A 19,048-nucleotide genomic window follows, 5' to 3' on the forward strand; every position below is an offset into this window, starting at 1 on the left:
TCCTACCCAAGTGCTTTTCAGATATCATATTATCTTTGTTTAACATTCAGTGAACAACAGAAATAAAATGATACCTGGCATTCGGGTGAAAATCTAAACACAGTCTTTTATGCTGTTCTGCGAGTAATGCGTGATTTTTCTTTTTAAGGGTTTTCCCATAAATACACGATTGTCTTCATATTTGATAGGACTATTTGACATTATAATGTGCATTAAAAAGATTAGGTCAGCTTGATAAACTTTGGATGCTCTCACGGAGATGCCAAATGATATCAGCGCGCTCTTCACCCTGATGAAGTGAATGGCAAAGTTAATGCTGAACGTTAACATTATCAATAGACCATGACCCGACGATAATCCGCAAACTCTTTTAACCATTTAAACACCATTAAGTTAACTTACGGTTTGTCTTACAGACAGATGTGCCGATTTACGCTGTGTGTGTGTTTTATATTTAAAGCTATTGTATTATGAAAAATCAGAAAGAAAAGGTGACTTAGGAAACTACAAACATATAAAACAATATAATATTATCAATATATAATGTTATCAATAATCATTATTATTTAAATTACGCAATTTGCAAAAAAATTGTATACGGATTTTATTTTCGCATTTGCAGAATTTGTGTTTAGCTGATTTCGTAGAAACAAATCACAAATATTATACCATAAATTTTGAATTTTTATTTTTTTATTATCTGAATAGATTACGTTTTATTAGTAGTAATAATGTTTTCTTTTCTTCTCCCCGAGAAACAGAGAGATGTTCCTTAGAAGAGAGATCTACGTCAGTAATCGATGTCTTTACTTTGTAGTAAATGTCTAACATATCTTTTGTTTTTAGCTTAATATTTAATTTTCAATTTCTTAGTTTTTGTGTTTAAAAAATTGTAAGAGAGAGAAAGAGAAAGAGAGAGAGAGAAGAAGAAGGAGGAAAAGTCTAGAATCTACTAGTTGCTCTGCAACTAGTTGCTCTCTCTCTTATACAAGAGTATGAGTTCGTCGAAAGTGTGAGCTAACAGTAGCCGAAAACGATTTTATTCTTCCGTCCGCTTGAAGGGGATGTTTCTGTAGCACACGGTCAAACAATGTATATTTGAGCGTGCGTGGTAGAGAACTTTTCGTCCGATCCAGAAGTCCAAGCTCCGCTTCTACATGTCTCGTGGGGGCGCATCGCCACGCCTTCCACGTCTATATAAACGCTACGGTTGCAGTGAAACCCTCACTCGCACCCCAGTACGCGGTGGTGATCCAAGGGTGAGATTCCTTCTCGAGCGGAAGCAGCGGCACAGACTTTACGTTTCACTTCTACCGAATTTTCGTAATCGCGAACTGTGAGCCGAGCGGGCACTGGTCGTGAGGCATGAGGTCCTGGTTACTATGGTTGTTTCTTCTGTTGGTCGTCTTGGCCGATAGGAGCTTCGCTAATCCTTACTTCGATGATGGTGGTGAGTCCGAGTCTAATTCTTTTTTACGCGTTAATGGAAAAGTTACAAGCTACCTCTGTCAAATATCAAATATATCGTAAGAGCTCAGAAAGCATTTTGAGAACGTTGAAAAAATTTTGAACGTTTTTACGATGGCTTTGATCTTACACTTGCGTTTGGTGTCTGGGTCTATTGCTCTGATATATAAATTCGAGTTATTTAATGTCCACGTGTACGAGAGTGACTAAATATTTGTCCATTCATGACCAATATATTGCAGATAACCCGATTTTTTATGCATTCGATGTATGATGTGTAAGTACTAGAATAGATGATATAGTATAAAAAAATTGTAGATATTTATTTTATGATATTTATTTTTGTTTTATTTTTTTGTTTTTATTTAAAAAAAAATTTTTTTATTGTTGATATTTATGATTGCAACTTAAACACCCTTTTTGTAAGCACCAATTAAGAAATTTTTATTTAGAAAATGCAATTAATATTTTCATTACGTATGTATGTAAAAAGAATAAAAAAACTCTATTATTGCTTAAAAAAAAAAAAAACATTGAAGCTCTTCTAACTGGATTAATTTTTTGTTTACTTTGATATCATTAATGGATAAAAAGTTTTCGGTAGAATACTTTTATAATTATAAAACATTACCTTTCCATTTTTTGTAATTTTTAGGATTTTTTAGCTCCAGGCTAAGTGTGACATTAACCATTTTTTTTGTGAAATATTTTTTTAACAGAAATCGTTTTTTATTTTTAAAATATCGATGGTATTGTCTACTGTGCACGCGCAATAAAAATAACTCGTATACACTGTCGAATGTTGTCGAAAATAAATATATACGTTGAGGTTAAACAAATTGTAACAATATAATTTACTTAAAAAAAATTGTTAATATTTTTCTATCTTATATTATCATTTTTTAATAAAAATTATATACATATATAATATACAATATATATAAATGAATATATATAATATATTATGTCTATAACGTAATATAAATTCTTATGTAATGAAATTAATATAAGAATTTATATTACGTTATACACTGAGAAAAAAGGCTGCTGTTAAAAAAAATATTAGTTGATTTAACTAAATACTGCAATCACACGAGCTGTCAAGCAAATATTTGTTAATTCAAACAAATAACATGTTGAAATGATGATTCATGTATATTTAACTGAAATATATAAATAATTGAACTAAATAATCACTACGAATTAAATGCGTTTAGTCGAGGTAACAACTTTTATCTCAGTATATGTATCAATATATTATATACGTGAATATAAATTTAAATTATAATTAACATAAGTAAAAAAACTATCATAAATATTTTAATTAATACTTTGTTTCATTATACATTAATTACGCATTTTTTATAAAAGTATTTATAAAATACCTAAAATTATATATATTCATATGTCAATTATATTACAATAATCTTTAAACATAAATTTTGACACTAAAATTATAACACAAATACTGTATACTTTATATAATACGTGAATAAAGTTTTCTTAAAAATATATATCTATATATATATCTCTAACTTATATATCTATATATGTACAGCCTTTTTAAAAATATATCTTTAATAAAGCTTTCGTGAAAATACATTTTACGAAATACACAAATGTTATATATTACAAATATCTATTCTATTAGAACTAAAATCTATAGAAAATTTCGTTGAATAGATTTGATATAGTTTTCTTACGGTTTTTTTCATAATTAAATTTTTTGAACCGCATTATAATTTTGAACCAAATTATATATATAAAAATTATAAGAGAGAGTTATTGGTAGCTTTTAAAATTATACAAACTTTTTCAAAGTTATTTTAATATTGCAGACTTTTTAATTGGTACTCTAATCTATTTAACGTTTTGAAATTAATGGAAGTGACTTTAAAGATATTAAAACTTATAAATTTATAACAGCGCTTTTGCTCGCCAACGTTATTACAGTATATAGAAACTTGTTGAGGTTTAAATTGTAATATAGATATATTAAGTTTTGTTAAGAGCAATTTGTTATGCGTTTATTACAGTACAAATTTGTAATAATTAACATTACAAATTGGATATTTGTGCCGATAAGTACGATTTATACGGTTGACAACAGTGGATACAAATTAAAAGTTACGTAAAAATATTTTAAAGCAAGAATTAAACGAATGGAGATATTTTTATAGAACAGTTTGATTGAAGAACCGATTAGATTCGTATCATGCTAAGTCAGTCGGATAGCAGACAGTGCAAGTGGAATAGGTTCATCCATGATCGGACGCATACCGATTACATTATGGTATGCGTTAATTTATTCTTTTCTCATCCTTTTTCTAACTTAGTTTCACTTGCTGAATCCGAGAATGATAATTAAAATAGTTTTAGTATTCGTAAAATATAGCAAAAAATACTTTTTGAGATACATTCTAATAGATAAAAAGGAAGATTGATTTTATCATTTTGTCGAGTCATGTATATGACAATTTCTCTCTTTGTTTATATAAAAATTGTCGTTTTTAATTAAAACTAATTGTTATTAAAGTCATGACTTTTGCACTATATATTCTGTTATAACTTTATATCTGTTTTGCAAATATGAGCTTATTTATTAACTTTTTATTGTTTTTATATTTGCAATTTGTCTTTATTTTTTTTTGTTTTTTTATTATGCGCGTTCAGATTTCCATTCAAGTTCGCTTTCCACGTATCATGTCCTTATTTAACAGTCGGTGAGCAATAAGAATAAAATGACATCTGGGTGGCACTTGAGTGGAAATCTGAACACAGCCTTATATTTATACAATTTTTTAAAATTCTTTCTTAATTTCTTTCAATAAATAAAATTTGTAGAAATTAAACAGATATTGTACATATTTAATCTACAAATAGAGATAACATTATTTAGAAGGAAAAGAAACTATGTTTCGTTTTATTAGCTTTAACTTTTTACCTTTGCGTCGAATTTTCTTGTGTAAGAGTTTTACAAATAATATAATGAGACTCTTATCGTAATAATCTTAATTAATCATAATTTTCTTCTATATAAAGCTGCACTGCAGCAAAAATAAAAATTTGCGTTAATGAAAATGGAACGATAAAAAATTGTGAATATGACTTTTTCTTTTTTTTTATAATATAAGTTTTATAATTAGGTAGTTTAATACTTTAATTTTGTAAATTTTATTAAAAGTAGGTAAACATTATGTATAATGAAAGTTTTATTTTTCTCGATTGTGTAATTTTCAATGTATTAAATTACTGTTGAAGTGTCTTCTTTGTGAATAAGAGCTGTATCTATATTTTGCTGATAAGTATGTATAAGATAGCTTTGTATAATTATATAACTTTGTTTAATATTTTTTGCTCGTTCAATTCATATAAAATCTGTTTACGTTTCATACAAGTAGCTGTGTCATATTTCTAGGGAATATTTTAAAATTTATTCATACCAAAAGACAATATTATTTCTCTGTCATAATCATCGTGTACTACATATCGAGTTAAAGAAATACATCAAGATTTCGTTGTTGATATTGCCTTATAAAATGTATGTAGTAGAATTTCTTCTAAGATATGCTTTTTAAATTCTTGAATCATTGATTGTTTTTAATCTATGCTAGTATATGATCGCATAGTTTGACAAAATACTTTCTTTCTTTTTGAAATATAATGTAGTACATATTTCGAAACAATTTTTGCGCTGAACATAACGCCATTCTCAGAATTTATGTAATTGTAAAAAATAACATTTTTTACGTCCTTTCATCTCAATTTACGTTATCTCACTAAAAAAATCCTGATAATTTACGTAAATTCTGACAATGGCATTGCGTTCAACGCGAAAATATTTTCAGGATATTATCCCTATAAGCAAGACACATTTTAAAACATTTCAGCAGCATTTCAGCAACATCGTAATGTTATTTACCGCCGGGGTGGCATTTTGGAGAGAATTCAGTGCTGAATCGTGTTCATACACAATACGAGTCTTTTCCACCAGCAAAGAATACTCTTGATTTTCTTTGATATATTAGTCCATGAATATACATGCTTATATACATATAAATGCTGTGCATAAATTGAAAAAAAGTTCTGCAGATTATACATTAAAATGAATCATTCATTTTACGCTTGCAGAAGATGTAGATGATCTTCAAGTTGATGACTCCTCGGATTATACAGACAACGCTTTGGAGAATCTGATGCGAGTAGCACAAAAGTGAGTGGATTATCTTACTTCTCTGTTTTTACTTTCCTACGATTCTCCTTAACGAGCTCTTTTCCAAGATCTTTGAATTACATCTTTTCCTTCTTCCCTAACTGACTGTTACGAAAACTGTGTTCATTTTACGAACGTCGAAAACAATTATAAAGAGATGTGTATCAGAAAAATAAACATTTAAGGAACAATTAATTTTTCTAAGGAAAAAATTATTTTTTTAGTATTTATTGTCAATACATACGCGTATATATGTATGTGTGAGCGTGACTGCGCGAGACACCAATCGACAATGCGATTTTTTGGCCCCTCCCTTGATGTCTCGGTGTTGTGAACAGCATTTTTTCGATTTCCCTAATCTCGAGTAGACGTACCCCGTCGATAAACTTGTTTAGGCGGGCTTGCATAAGGCGTGGCGGCGATTGTTACCACCGACGGAAGGACTGCTGCTACAGCTCCAGCTGCCGCTGCAATCTCTGGGGTTCTAATTGCAAGTGTCAACGGATGGGTCTCTTTCAAAAGTGGGGCTAAACGATATCCTCTCTTTCTCTCCTTTTGCCATAAATCTAATTTCTACATTTATGCGTCTTATTTCTTATATATTTTCTCTTTTTTCTTTTTACTCTCCGACCCTCTCAGTCCCTTTGAAAGTCTATCCCGACAATGGTATCCCCGATAATGTCTTTAAGTATATTTGAACGATTCTCCCGTACAACTTGACTCACTATCACTCGATGTATCTATCTCGGGGAAATTCCATGTTTTCAAGTTGTGCGATTTGCATTCTTGATTAAAATAAAGGCCTCAATGATACGCTTTGACATCTTTCTTTCGTGTATTTGTTAGACTCTTTTAATAGAGAGAGATATGAGGGATTCTTTAAGTTATGATATCATAATTGGCAATACCTTGAAAAAAGTTACTCACTCGGAAATACACTATTTACATTCTTCTACAATATCTGTAGATACAGTCTCTCAATGCAGTTTCCCAATGCAGTTTATAACTACCTCTCTCACGATATTTAATGCTCGGGATCAACTGTGTTGACTAATCGATATGCTTAGCGATTCCCCTTCTCTTTCTAGGTTGTAGACTTCTCTGATTACAATGTAGGTAATGCGAAAATTATAATTAATTTGCATTGATCAACTTTAATGCAACCGGTTCTTTAAAAAAATTACATCTATACATATATGTGTGCGTACACACACATATACGTACTTATTACAAAATTTACTATTAAATATAATGTTGTTTTTTATCCGATATTACATTTATTTGTATATTTTAAATATATCTTTTTTTTAAATATTCCCTCAATATTCTTCTCCCTAAACCCCACCTTGGATTTTCCGCCGTTCCATCTTCATCAGTGAAGGTCATCATTGAATTGGAGCCAGAAATGCACACTATGGCGAATGCACACTGCATTCAAAGGACCTTGACTCGCACTAATCAATCGTTCCTTCAGCTGCAGTTCATCGGATCTTCTGGATAAAATGCGCGAGAAATAAAGATATATTATATCATACTTTTCAAGTTCTCTATTGTTTTGTCTCACTGCTAGCGAAGTATCTGCAAATAAAATTATTATTCTTACAATTATTATTACCATTATTTTTATTCTTTGTATAAAATACAAATTTCTTTATTTAATATCCTCGAATAAGTTCTGATTTCTATTTAAAATATATGTAAATGCAATATAATGAGAAAAATTGTCTTTACTTTATGACAACAATTGTGACAACTCCCATTATAAAAGTGTTTTATTTATTTTTTAAATATATAAATTTTAAATTTAATTTTAATGTAATAATAATATAAAATATCATGAAAAATTATACGTGGTAATTAATATGTTTATATTGACACACGTCAAATAGTCTAATTAGTTTTGATTCTTCCATATTGCGTTATTCCTTTTGGTGATCCTTCCGAATGTTCACTAATTGCAAAGGATCTGTAATTTGATTATCATTAACGATAAAAATATAGAAAATCCTGACGATATTTATTGCAAAAAATATAACTTTTTTTAGTTAAGCTGAGCTAGACTCAATTCTCATGTTTTCGGGACTTTGTAATCCTCCTGGATAAGACAAAAATTGGAAAAGTTATCTAGTTATCTAGAAAAGAACGAGATACGTGATAAATTATAGGAATTACTGATTGGAGATATCTCTCCGACCACTTTCGCCTATCAGATCGTCTTCCTTATAACTTGTTAATCATTGTGCCGTCAATGATTGCGATAGGATAATTACAATTGATGTAATGACAGATTTCTTCGGGATATGATGATCAAGAAGGAGGAATTATTGTAGTCAAAACAGATATTTATAATTAATATGTGTTTTTTAACAAAATAAAATGATTACGATTTATCTAAAAGCAAACTTTAATAATATGTATAGGTTACAGATGATCCGCAATTTAATTTCCCTATACCGCATCTTAAACTTTCAACGTATTACCTACATGTATGATTATAAAAGAAATATTAAATAATATAAATGTTTATGCATTGTATTTAAAGGTGGATGTACACGTATATTGATATATCATGGAAATATAATATATATTATATATATGTATATATATATGCGAAATGTGTATAATTCTCTTTTATTATACGGCCCTAGATCATTGATAATTTAATTTACAGTTCTTTTATTTTAAAGAGAGAGTGTGTTACTTTCTTAATCTCTCATATATACTCAAGCTAAATAAAGTATAGAAATTAATGCTTTTTTGGATTTAGTACCAGCATAAATAATTAACATATATATATATTAAAGAATTTTATGTCTTAAAATTATTAAGATTTTCAATTTTAAATCATCTATATTTATTTTAATTATTAATAAAAACTAAATTAAGAAATACAATTATGAAATAAATAAATAAAAAATATGAATAGAAAGATATTTCTCCATCTTTTGCACCTGAGAGGCAGAGATTTTGATCACCTTCAAGTCACGATGACCTCTTCAGGCCGAGCAACGTCATGCTAGATACGCAGGGTCAAGTAACTGGACAGTGATGTACAGTTTAAACTCTCAACGTGATTTTCTTACAGGAAAGAATTATCTAACAAATAATAAATATATTTCTTACTTATAATTTATATAAATTAATATGAGAAATAACATATCATTATGTAAAATTTTTTGCGATTAATTACAAATGCAATTATTCTATCTTTTAAATATTTCATTATTTAAGTTTGTATTCTTTACAACAAAAATAAATTTTTCAACAATATACATAGTCGTTTTACATAATCTAAATTTAGAAGCTTTTCTTGAAAAGTCTGATTTAATGTCAGTTTCTTTCGTACGTTTTCAAGTGTCAGTGTTGTTCAAGTTTCAAATTAGATTAAGAAATAGAATTTGTATGAAATTAAATGAAGATTGAAGCTTTTGTTGACTTGCACTTCTAAAGTATGCATTTCTGAAGTTGAATTGGATTCGTGCAAATTCTATCAATGGGTTATAAATTGTAAAACTCGAAAACGCGATATTTCTATTCATTGAAATAAATGACATTATTTTTTTTCTTTGGCTAGTAGAATCTATAGCACTCAAAAACATCTACGTAAATAATATATCATAAATATATGGAGATAATGAAAACTTTCTATTTTATTTAATTTTTGGCAGAATACAAATTAATAATTAACATAATAATTTTATGTTTTCAATATGAATTGTTAAGAGCATGTGTGTTATTTGATGAGTTAATAGATTTTATAATCTAATATAATTAAACATATCATTTAATTTCGTTAATTAAATTTAATAATCGTGTCGATATCTCTTATTGTTTGCACGTTTTGTTTCATTCTTTCTGTACATTTAATATCGTTTTAACAGAAGATCAATAAGAACTAATGAACGACACTTTGTCGTAAGTTTCTCTAATTGAAGTATATATTTCTAAGACCACATCGATCTCGATCACGATCTTGCGCGGGAGGCAGAGAATAAAAGGTTAAACGAGTTAACCCCATGGAACTTCGACGACCTATGTCCTTGTCCGAGTCGACTCTATATCATAAATAATCTCTTGGAGATCCAACGGGTGTCCTGGTCATGTACACATTTTCAGAATATTTCATCATTTATGCTACGCCTTTTGACATTATGCGTGTGCTTTCTGAAAATATATACATTTGAGAGTAAAATAATATTGAATTAAGAAGATAATTTTCTTTTGGCCTACCCTTTATAAAGAATATCTATGCTGAGTGCAGGACATTTGTGTTTCAAAAAAATTTTGTTCTTTTACAAAAACTTTTTGATGTTTAAACTATTGTATATATAAAACTAAATAAAAATATCACGTTTATAAATAATATTTATTAATAGAACTTTTTTCACATTAATTTATTCAAATTTTGTCAAATTTGTTATTAAAATATAATATTATAAAATATATTATTATAAAGTAAACAGTATCGTGAGAAAAAGGAATTTATAATAATTGTTATAGAGCGACTGCATAGAGAGGGAGGGAGTTTGTTAATATCTATATCACGTTTTTTAATTTTTTCAATTTTTAATAGAGAATTTTTTTAAAACTTATTAATTTTATTCTTTTATTAAATTAATTAACTCAGCCTTAATTCGAACATAAAGACAAAATAGAAACATATTAGGTGAGATTTTTCAATTAAATTATAAATAATTTCTGTAATGGACAGTAACGAGAGGTGATTCGTATGTATGTCAGTGATGCAATAATAACGCGATGAGTTCTCATAATTAATGGGCCAAGCTTTCGTCACGTATGTTTGCTCCATTCTTAGGTTCACCTAAGTCAATTGTTTTTTCTAGAGTAACGTGTCGCAATTCAGGACAGAATTATTATGTAAATATAAAGACCTTATATGGTTAATAATACTGATCAGTAATATTGAATCAGTAATATTGACAGTGTATTCATTTTAGTATTTTTTTTTATAACTTTACACAATTAGTATTGACAATATATTTACTTTAGTTTTATGTACATTATATATTGCACTGTGATATAATGTGACATGGATTCTAATAAAGAAATATTGATGCTCGAGAATTGAAATTTAATCACCGTCAGCATTCTACATCAATCTGTTTGTATTAACCACATACTATCAGTAATTTTGTCAGTATTTGTTAATACTTGACAGTATCATTGATGGTGTAAAATCACTTTAAAGGCATGCTGACATGAACTCTGACAGGATTGCTGTTTTAACAATTTATACACTTACGATTTACGGTATATAATACATATGGTTTACGAAACATTAATAAATCACTACTTACTACTGTCTAGATATCGTATGCACACAATACGAAATTTTCATTCAATCATTTTTCGTGTACTAAAGCTTCTAAGCTTATTTTTAAAAAGCACAGTATTGTTCTTTCATGTAATTTCTATTCCAGATAAGGCCGCGATATTCATAGTTCGTTCCTATTTGACCGTCTTAAATAATATCTTAAGACGCTAATGCGGATTTTTGATTGGTGAATGACATTTGAAGACTATATTTAAGAGACTTTTTTGAACATAAAAGGATCGACTATAAATAGTGACCTAAGACCTCTATTCTGTAACCTTTAATGACAGTAACAATATCGTGACAAAGACAGATGTCTTAAATTAAGAAACGTTTGAGATCTGTGATTATGAAATGAAATACTGCTGAATGAAAGGAAAGAAGGAAGCACTATGAAAGGACGTAATCAGAAGGTGAGTTTGATAACACGATTGACGAGGGAACCATAATATGTGGATCACGTTTTGCACACGATAGTTCAACAAACTAAATTCTCTTGTAGATTCATGCTTCTCTCGGTTAAAGTAACTTCAGTTTTAGAAAGTAAATGTAACGTAAAATATTTCTGATTTAATAAGAAAAAGATGTCTAAAATTTAATATTTTATACATTTTAAGAACCACATTTTTTCACGATATCGTAATACACGTTTTTATGACAGTGTGCCCCAGTTCTATTTACTCAGCCATGTTTATCCAGCCTGTTAATGTCTTTGATGCATATTACGTGGTCTTCGATGTCTCGGTACGATGACATTGCGTAAGTGGGGATTACTATGCAAGCATGCGGCTCGTAACCTTGAGAGCAAGCTACAAGAGCGAGCACATCGTGTCTCTCTTCTACGTCCTGACGTCATTTACTGTCGAGAAGATTAAAACTCAGTAACACATTAGATGTTATTTAAAGTGCGACGAAAAAGCATGTTTAAGTCATTTGACACGATAGTCAGCTAAGAACTTGTTGTTTTTTTTAATTTTAGACTTGTTTTTCAGATTAATTTTTCCTTCAAAAAGTTACGTACACTATAGCGCAACAATTACCACAATGAAAAAGATCGCTAAAGTAATAAATAACTACGCTGAGAAAAAGATTTACTAAATTTTAATATATATTTTTTAAATAGTGCTAGGTAAACATTTATTTACAGTAAATAAATACTCAATAAAAAAATTAATTTAAATTAAGTTTTGTTAGATTTATTTATTACAATATAATTTTTTAAAAAGAACCTTTTTCTTTACTTATATCTCTTTTCGTAAAAATCTATCTTCTTTCGGAGGATGTTAAAATAAAAAAAAATTTAATTTAAATTATATATGTACAAGCATGTATATATTTATACTCTCCAGATCAAATGTAGTTTATATAAAATTCACTATAAGGAATGCGAAGTATTATATGTTAGACGAAGATGAAGATCAGAATCGCGGAATACAGGAATCATAACAAGAATATTAAATCAGTTTTCGGTAATTACGGAACATATAGATACAGAACATGAATTTGATTTGGCTAATGTTAATGGTAATTCTACAATGTGCTCTTTGCTTTCTGTTTCTTCTTATTTGTCTCTTGCCCACTATTGCTTTTTTATCAAAAGGCAAGGGACAAACAGCAAGAAACAGGAAACAAAAAGAGCACATTGTAGAATTACCATTCAATTTTTAATAAGAAAAAACATTAAACACACAAAAGATTGATTTTCGAAATGATCTGTATTCATAAACAGTGACAAGCACTAAATTTGCAAAAAGACTAAATTATTTACCTAATCCTTTGTATAATCCTTGTAATACACGAGTTTATTTAACAAGAATTAATGTTTCCATCTTTTTACGACATTCACAATAATTTATCCTTACAAAACGTTTGTCCGCGATGCATAAAATCATAAATATAATACATAGACGTATTATGTATATCTTACAATTACTGTATATATAGTGTTTCCTCACATCGTGTTTTGCTATAAATCAGGTTAACGCAGTAACTAGTATTATGTAATAATTTTTAATTTTTTAGTTTTTAATGCGCGCTTTAAATTCAAAACAAGTTCACAGACTGTGCAAAGTGGAACAGGTTTTCAATTTCATTACAATAGAAATATGATTGAAAAGAGAAAACTATTATGCCGTGGACTTTTATATAATGATAAAAGAATTAATAATAACTTTCTTTTCAGTGATTCGATGTTTCACGTGTGACGAAAAGAATTAGCGCATGCACAATCATGCACAGCTTACGTTTCCGTAATGTAAAAATTACGTTGTACGGGATAATCCTTTTCGTTATTAGCTTACGAATCCGAATAATGTTCGCCCAGCAGTGCACGCTGAGTAAAAGAGCATATCGAATTTTATGGCTCTCGATATTTATTCCTACCTATCACAATATGCGACATTAGACGATTCGCCTCTGCGGTTTTGCACTTTTTCGCTCGGAATTTATTGCGCCACACAATAAAGTGTCCCGCTTAAATGTAACTATAAAGCCGTGGAGTTTGTTGCCCCGAGAATAACAGTGGAAACTATAATTTCAGCAGGATATACGAACATTGCCTTCACATTCCACCATGTTTTCGATGACGTGATAAATAAACTGTTGTAATTATTAATCAAAACGTACATTATGAAAGCGATCTGCGCTTTGAAGTAGTTTCTAGGCACCAAAATGAGTAATATACTAGTAGGTTTATTCAGAGGCAACGTTATATATATGTACGCATAATAATTCCTTGATATTTGAACATGACTACGTTGATGCGATAGAAATATATATATTGTATATATATAGGAGTAGGAATTTTCTTATTTAATTAGATAATCGCGCGAGCAATCCAAATTTGTATCATATCGTTTAAACAATATTTTATTAATTATATTACTAAATTAAATTATAATTGATCTTTAAGATAAATTTTACATAATATATTCTGTGTGAAAAATATTAAACTTTGTGTCCTCTCACCAGTAGAATTTGCTAATTAATCACCAAATATATATTTATTAATTTAATGTTTCCTTCTTTATTTTCTGTTTTTAACAGATATATATCATTTACTTATAATATCTTAATAATATTAATAATATTATTAAATTATATAAGATCGGAAAATTAAAAAGAATTTATACCACTATAAAGCGTTGATTCAAACTTTACTAAAGTGTATGAAAATCATGAAAAGTGATATCGACTTTCAACGTAGGATTTAATGTTGAATATTAAATCCTACATTGGATAGACATTAGGTTCATCCGCGTAATAGACTTAGAAGTGGAGAAGTAAAGCCGAGGCTTTAAGAACTGGTAGTTTGAGACATGAATATATGATGAAAGAAATCTAAGAGAGGAATTACTCGGCAAAAGCGGAAATCCTCACAGCTTAAATGGGTTTATGTCGGTCGTACCTGCAGTGATATATTGCACCATGTGCAACGCTTAATGCATCATCTTGCATGCACGTATTATCTTGCAGGATAACTGCTGTGCGATAATGAAATTAAATCACCCAATTATATTTAATATTAGTTGTACATTATTGGCGAAACATTGGATAACAATGTGCAGCCGATATTAAACATTGGATAAAAATCGAATCCCCAATAATATGGGTTGAACTAATATTGGCTAAATATATGATTAAGACGTCTACCGACGTCTTAGACGACTATTGAATGAATATTAGGGTTTCAATTCTTATCCAATGTTTAATATTGGCTACACATTGTTTTACAATATCGTAATACCGAATACACGCGCACACATACACACAGTTTGTACTACTAGGTTATAGTAACAATTTGGTAATAACGTTGCGAGAATTTTTTATGGGGCCGTACGACAATACCAGAATTTAAAAAGTCAGTCGCTATTTGTAATGGATTGGAAGTCACTTGTTACTGAAAAGAGTAACTCGTTATTCGTAATGAGTCACTTTTACTCATTACTTGTAACGTACAAATTAACGTGTTGATGGGTTATATAAGCACAAATTATTTCTTTTTCCAGTAAATAACGCATAATGATGGTAGGTTATTTTTGAAAGTAATGTTGTTTCTTCAATCTTAGGCGTTTAGTTCATTATCATTACAATCATGCAAATTGCAACGTTATTATCAAATCGTTATTATAAAAAATATTATAGTAGTAAAAGATATAGTAATAAAAGTAACGGTGTAACTGTACGGCTTCTATTCCTTGTTATCAAGTTACAAATATGTGGTCGATAAATATAAAAGTAATCTTATAAATATATCACTTGGATACAATTTTTATTGAAAGGTAAATATTTTTACATTTGACATTAATATTTACTTACAATTCTGAATACTCTGATTAAACTATTTTGATTAAACTGTGGACTGATTGAGCATTCATCAATATTATATTATGTGTGTGTGTGATAATGTAATATCCAAGTATACAGAATATCAATATCGTGTAGGTATATGAGTATATAAAGAAAGAAGACATTTCTCTAAGGGCACCTTTCCGAATCAACGTGACATTTCGAAGTCTTCGCAGATATAACAAGCGAGATGGACAAAACAATATATATCTATATTTCAGCAGAAATATTTGTTCCTTTTCCTTTCTACATTCAACCGAGTCTCTTACATGTTCCTGTTTCAAAGTGTCCATCTTATACTTCGCCCTCGGTTCAGCACAATGAAAGGAGCGCGAGGTGCAGGGGAACGCGAGGTAGAATCACGAAGTCACGAGAGTGAAGAAGTATATACAACAGTGAACGCGCCGAGAGACGGAGGGAGCCGAGCAGATGGGTACGATGAAGAGAGAAGTAGAGAAGAGGGTGTATGTCGGAAAAAGATAGAAAAAGACGGAGCCGTCCGTTCCAGGCAACTCGGCCGCGTCGGTCGACATCGGAGCTCAGTATGCCGTGCAGCGCGCAGGCTCGCGTACACGTATTATCCTTTTCTCTCACCCCGTTACGTTACCGCGCGCGCGGCGGCTCTCCTCTCTTTCTCTCTTCCCTCCCGTCTCGCGCGCGCACACCGTCGTCCGGCACGCACGCTCCGTATTACCTCGCGTACGTACGTATAAACACGTAGCCTACGCACGGCGAATATACATACGTGCGTACGTGCGTGCGTGCGTGCGTGCGTGCGTGCGCGCGCGTGCATCAGCAATACGCAAGTACAAATATTTCGCGGGCAAGCGTTTTTTTTTTCTCTTAACGCGCGTTTCGCGCGACCTACCTTTTCCTGCGCGCGCTCTCTACGCCGCTCTTGCGTATCCGCGAGTGCGTTGATATATATATGTGTTGTACGTGCACGTGATTTCTTTTTTTTTTTTTTTATGCATGACTATACTACTCGCGCACAGCGGCAGACAGGTACGTGGAGGACACGTCGTGGTCGGCCGTCCCGCCGCGCACCGAGTTGACTATAACGGAGTGCTCGCGGGTGCTCGCGAGTGCCGCACCGCCGCGAAACACGGGCGCAGGTGACGCGCGCGAAGAAGACACGTATATGGTACCGTCTTCTTGTCTCTCTGTTGGAAAGAAGAATTACATATCTCTCTCGATGCGTCAGGGCGACGTCTGCGCACGACAACGGCTCCGAGTCGCGTGACCCACATACACGCGACGGTGACACGGTGACACACGGGCGAAAGTGATTGAACCGATACGAATGGGTGCGCGCACAAGTGTCGCGGGTTTATCGCAGGAAAGAGCGGGAAAGTCAAGCGGTATTGAATTCGGCCCGTTCGAGTAACAGGGTGTTAACACCTAGTCCTACGGAGCGTAGGAAGAAAGGAACGCGCGTGCGAACGTACGAACGAACGTGAATGCGATCGGTGGCGGTTGCGAAACTCCTTAGGCCTGAGATGTGGCACAAAATGAAGCGAGCGTATCCGCAAGCGATCGATAACTATAGCGGCACTATAGTCGACTCGGTGAATAGCAAGCGGCCTGTGCTACCAGCCAATCCAACCTAACGGACAAACGCGTGACCTCCAGGAGCGGCGTGACGAGTAGGGTGGATAGGTAATACACCGACGATCCCGACTCGCTCAACAACGGCGATCATGTAGAATTGTGGAGAGAAAGTCGCGTGACGTTTTTGTAGTACATTGGAAGAAACAGGATCGCAAGAAAACGCAGGTATAAAACGAAAGGGAGAGAAGAGAGAGAGAGAGAGAGAGAGAGAGAGAGAGAGAGAGAGAGAGAGAGAGAGAGAGAAGAAGACACAACGCGAGGAAAAACATGCGTTGAAGACGAGATGCGAGCGGAAGGAAATTTGATAATGAAACGTCGTTAATGACGCGACGGTGATCGACAGAAATCGATCGTCGTCCAACGATCGATCTAGCGCGCATCGCGCGCGCGATCCGGTATCTCCGTTCCCCTTCTATACGGAACGTTCGAAGCAGAACGCGGAGAGAAAAATCGTGGAGGAGAGAGACAAGCGAGGGAAGGTAGAACGGAAGAAGGGCAAGAGAAAAGGAGAGCGAGAGACAAAGAGGGAAAGGACGAAGGAGGAGAAACGGAGATAGAACGGAGTTGGGAAAGAAGGAGAAAGAGAGAGAAACGGAGATAGAAAGGAATAGAGAGAGAGAGAGAGAGAGAGAGAGAGAGAGAGAGAGAGAGAGAGAGAGAGAGAAGAAAGAGAAGGAGGATATCTTATTTTTAGCAACTCCGCTTTGCACGTCGCAAAAACCGGTTTCACAGAGTCCACACAATCTACGGAGTACGAAGAAAACCGATAGGCTTTCGCCAAGGGTTTTCGAGGGAGGAAGAAATACGTGTTACGCGGATAACAAAACGCGCATACGTTTGTCTCTCTTACAGGAGATACGTAGGGAGAAGAGAAAGGAACAGAGAATATATATATATATATATGCTTATCGGGCACTTTCAGGTGAAAATTCCCCTTGGGTGCACTCCCTGAAGTATTCCAAAAGGTATATGACAACTCCATGAATTATATATAGATATAAAACCAAAATTATAGGTAGAGCATGAAAGATTCGACGAACAAATTCATTGTGATATCTGATTCAAGGCTTTGTGTACGCGCGCGTGTGTGTGTGTGTGTGCGTGCGATATATGTGTGTGAATAAAGAGGAAGACCACAAGGAAACAATGACACGGAACGTGGAATTCGCTTAATTCAATACGCGTGCAGTTCTCCGATGCACCCTGCACCGCACCTTACTCCCTCGAACTTCCAGCTATCCACTACAACCATCGCTGCCGCCCCTTCTCCGGCTACCGGCTTATCGATTGCGTGCGTAGGTACGCAGCAACGCGGTCTCGACACGAGATTCGATTATCGACTGTATTGACGACGACGTACTTTGAGATTGAAGAAGCTAAACTGGTACCTGTCAAAATTGTCGGAATTTACGGATCGAAGTCGAGGACAGACAGGTCCGCGAAAAAATACTATAAGAATGCTTTATGATTGAAGGATCGAAGCTGTATCGTTATCAATGAATGCAGCTCGAGAGGTTTTTCAAGAAAGATAAGTAAAAGTAAGATTGATTGTCGACAAAACTTTTTGATTACTATCGTTTATCCAGGATATGGATGTATTATCGCGCGTACCCCTCTAGTCTATAATTTCTAATAAAACTCGGAAGGAAACAGAATTTATATCGAAAGATAGAATAACAAAGATATTTTATTCCTCAACGACGAATGACGATAAACAATGCTAAGCATTAAATGGGAAATTCGACACTCGTCATTAGTATCGAATCGTGCCGATGCTTGAAACGTTCGATTTCCGATTTCACATTTTATAATATATCGACATACCGATGACGTTATAAATTCATTTGCAATAAATTGATATGACCAAGCTGAGAAACGATTTAACAGAATCATTCGTTGATTTACGCAAATCTCTATGAAAATACCAAAGCCATTGACATCGACGTATAATCAATTTGACAATTCGCGACAACGTAGAGAATCTCTCCGTCGTAGATGTTTCACAAGAACTCTCGTCATCGACATTCGACGTGAAGCCGGGAGGACGTTCTCGAAGAATGCGAACGGCATGAAGA

At 32.5% G+C, this 19,048-nt stretch overlaps 1 protein-coding gene across 2 annotated transcripts; it reads left to right on the forward strand.

Moving 5' to 3' along the window:
• The first annotated feature begins 1,307 nt into the window (after positions 1 to 1,307).
• LOC108775569 (uncharacterized) lies at positions 1,308 to 6,838 on the forward strand. 2 transcript variants are annotated; one of them, XM_018541981.1, is made up of 3 exons: positions 1,308 to 1,450; positions 5,599 to 5,680; positions 6,049 to 6,838. In XM_018541981.1, exons 1-3 carry the CDS (start codon positions 1,366 to 1,368, stop codon positions 6,209 to 6,211), a joined length of 330 nt encoding a protein of 109 aa, XP_018397483.1. In that variant the 5' UTR covers positions 1,308 to 1,365; the 3' UTR covers positions 6,212 to 6,838. The 2 variants fall into 2 exon arrangements, with proteins under 2 accessions (XP_018397483.1, XP_018397484.1); XM_018541982.1 differs by having other exon boundaries at positions 6,076 to 6,838.
• Positions 6,839 to 19,048: the final 12,210 nt, after the last annotated feature.

The sequence above is a fragment of the Cyphomyrmex costatus genome, unplaced genomic scaffold, assembly GCF_001594065.2.
Source record: "Cyphomyrmex costatus isolate MS0001 unplaced genomic scaffold, Ccosl1.0 scaffold300, whole genome shotgun sequence".
Lineage (NCBI taxonomy): Eukaryota > Metazoa > Arthropoda > Insecta > Hymenoptera > Formicidae > Cyphomyrmex > Cyphomyrmex costatus.

Bases quoted from the DNA above. Each gene is read 5' to 3' on its own strand.
- LOC108775569 (XM_018541981.1), top strand. From the start codon at position 1,366: ATGAGGTCCTGGTTACTATGGTTGTTTCTTCTGTTGGTCGTCTTGGCC. The intron at 1,451-5,598 runs GTGAGTCCGAGT...TTACGCTTGCAG, and splicing joins TCCTTACTTCGATGATGGTG to AAGATGTAGATGATCTTCAA. The intron at 5,681-6,048 runs GTGAGTGGATTA...AATCTCGAGTAG, and splicing joins CTGATGCGAGTAGCACAAAA to ACGTACCCCGTCGATAAACT.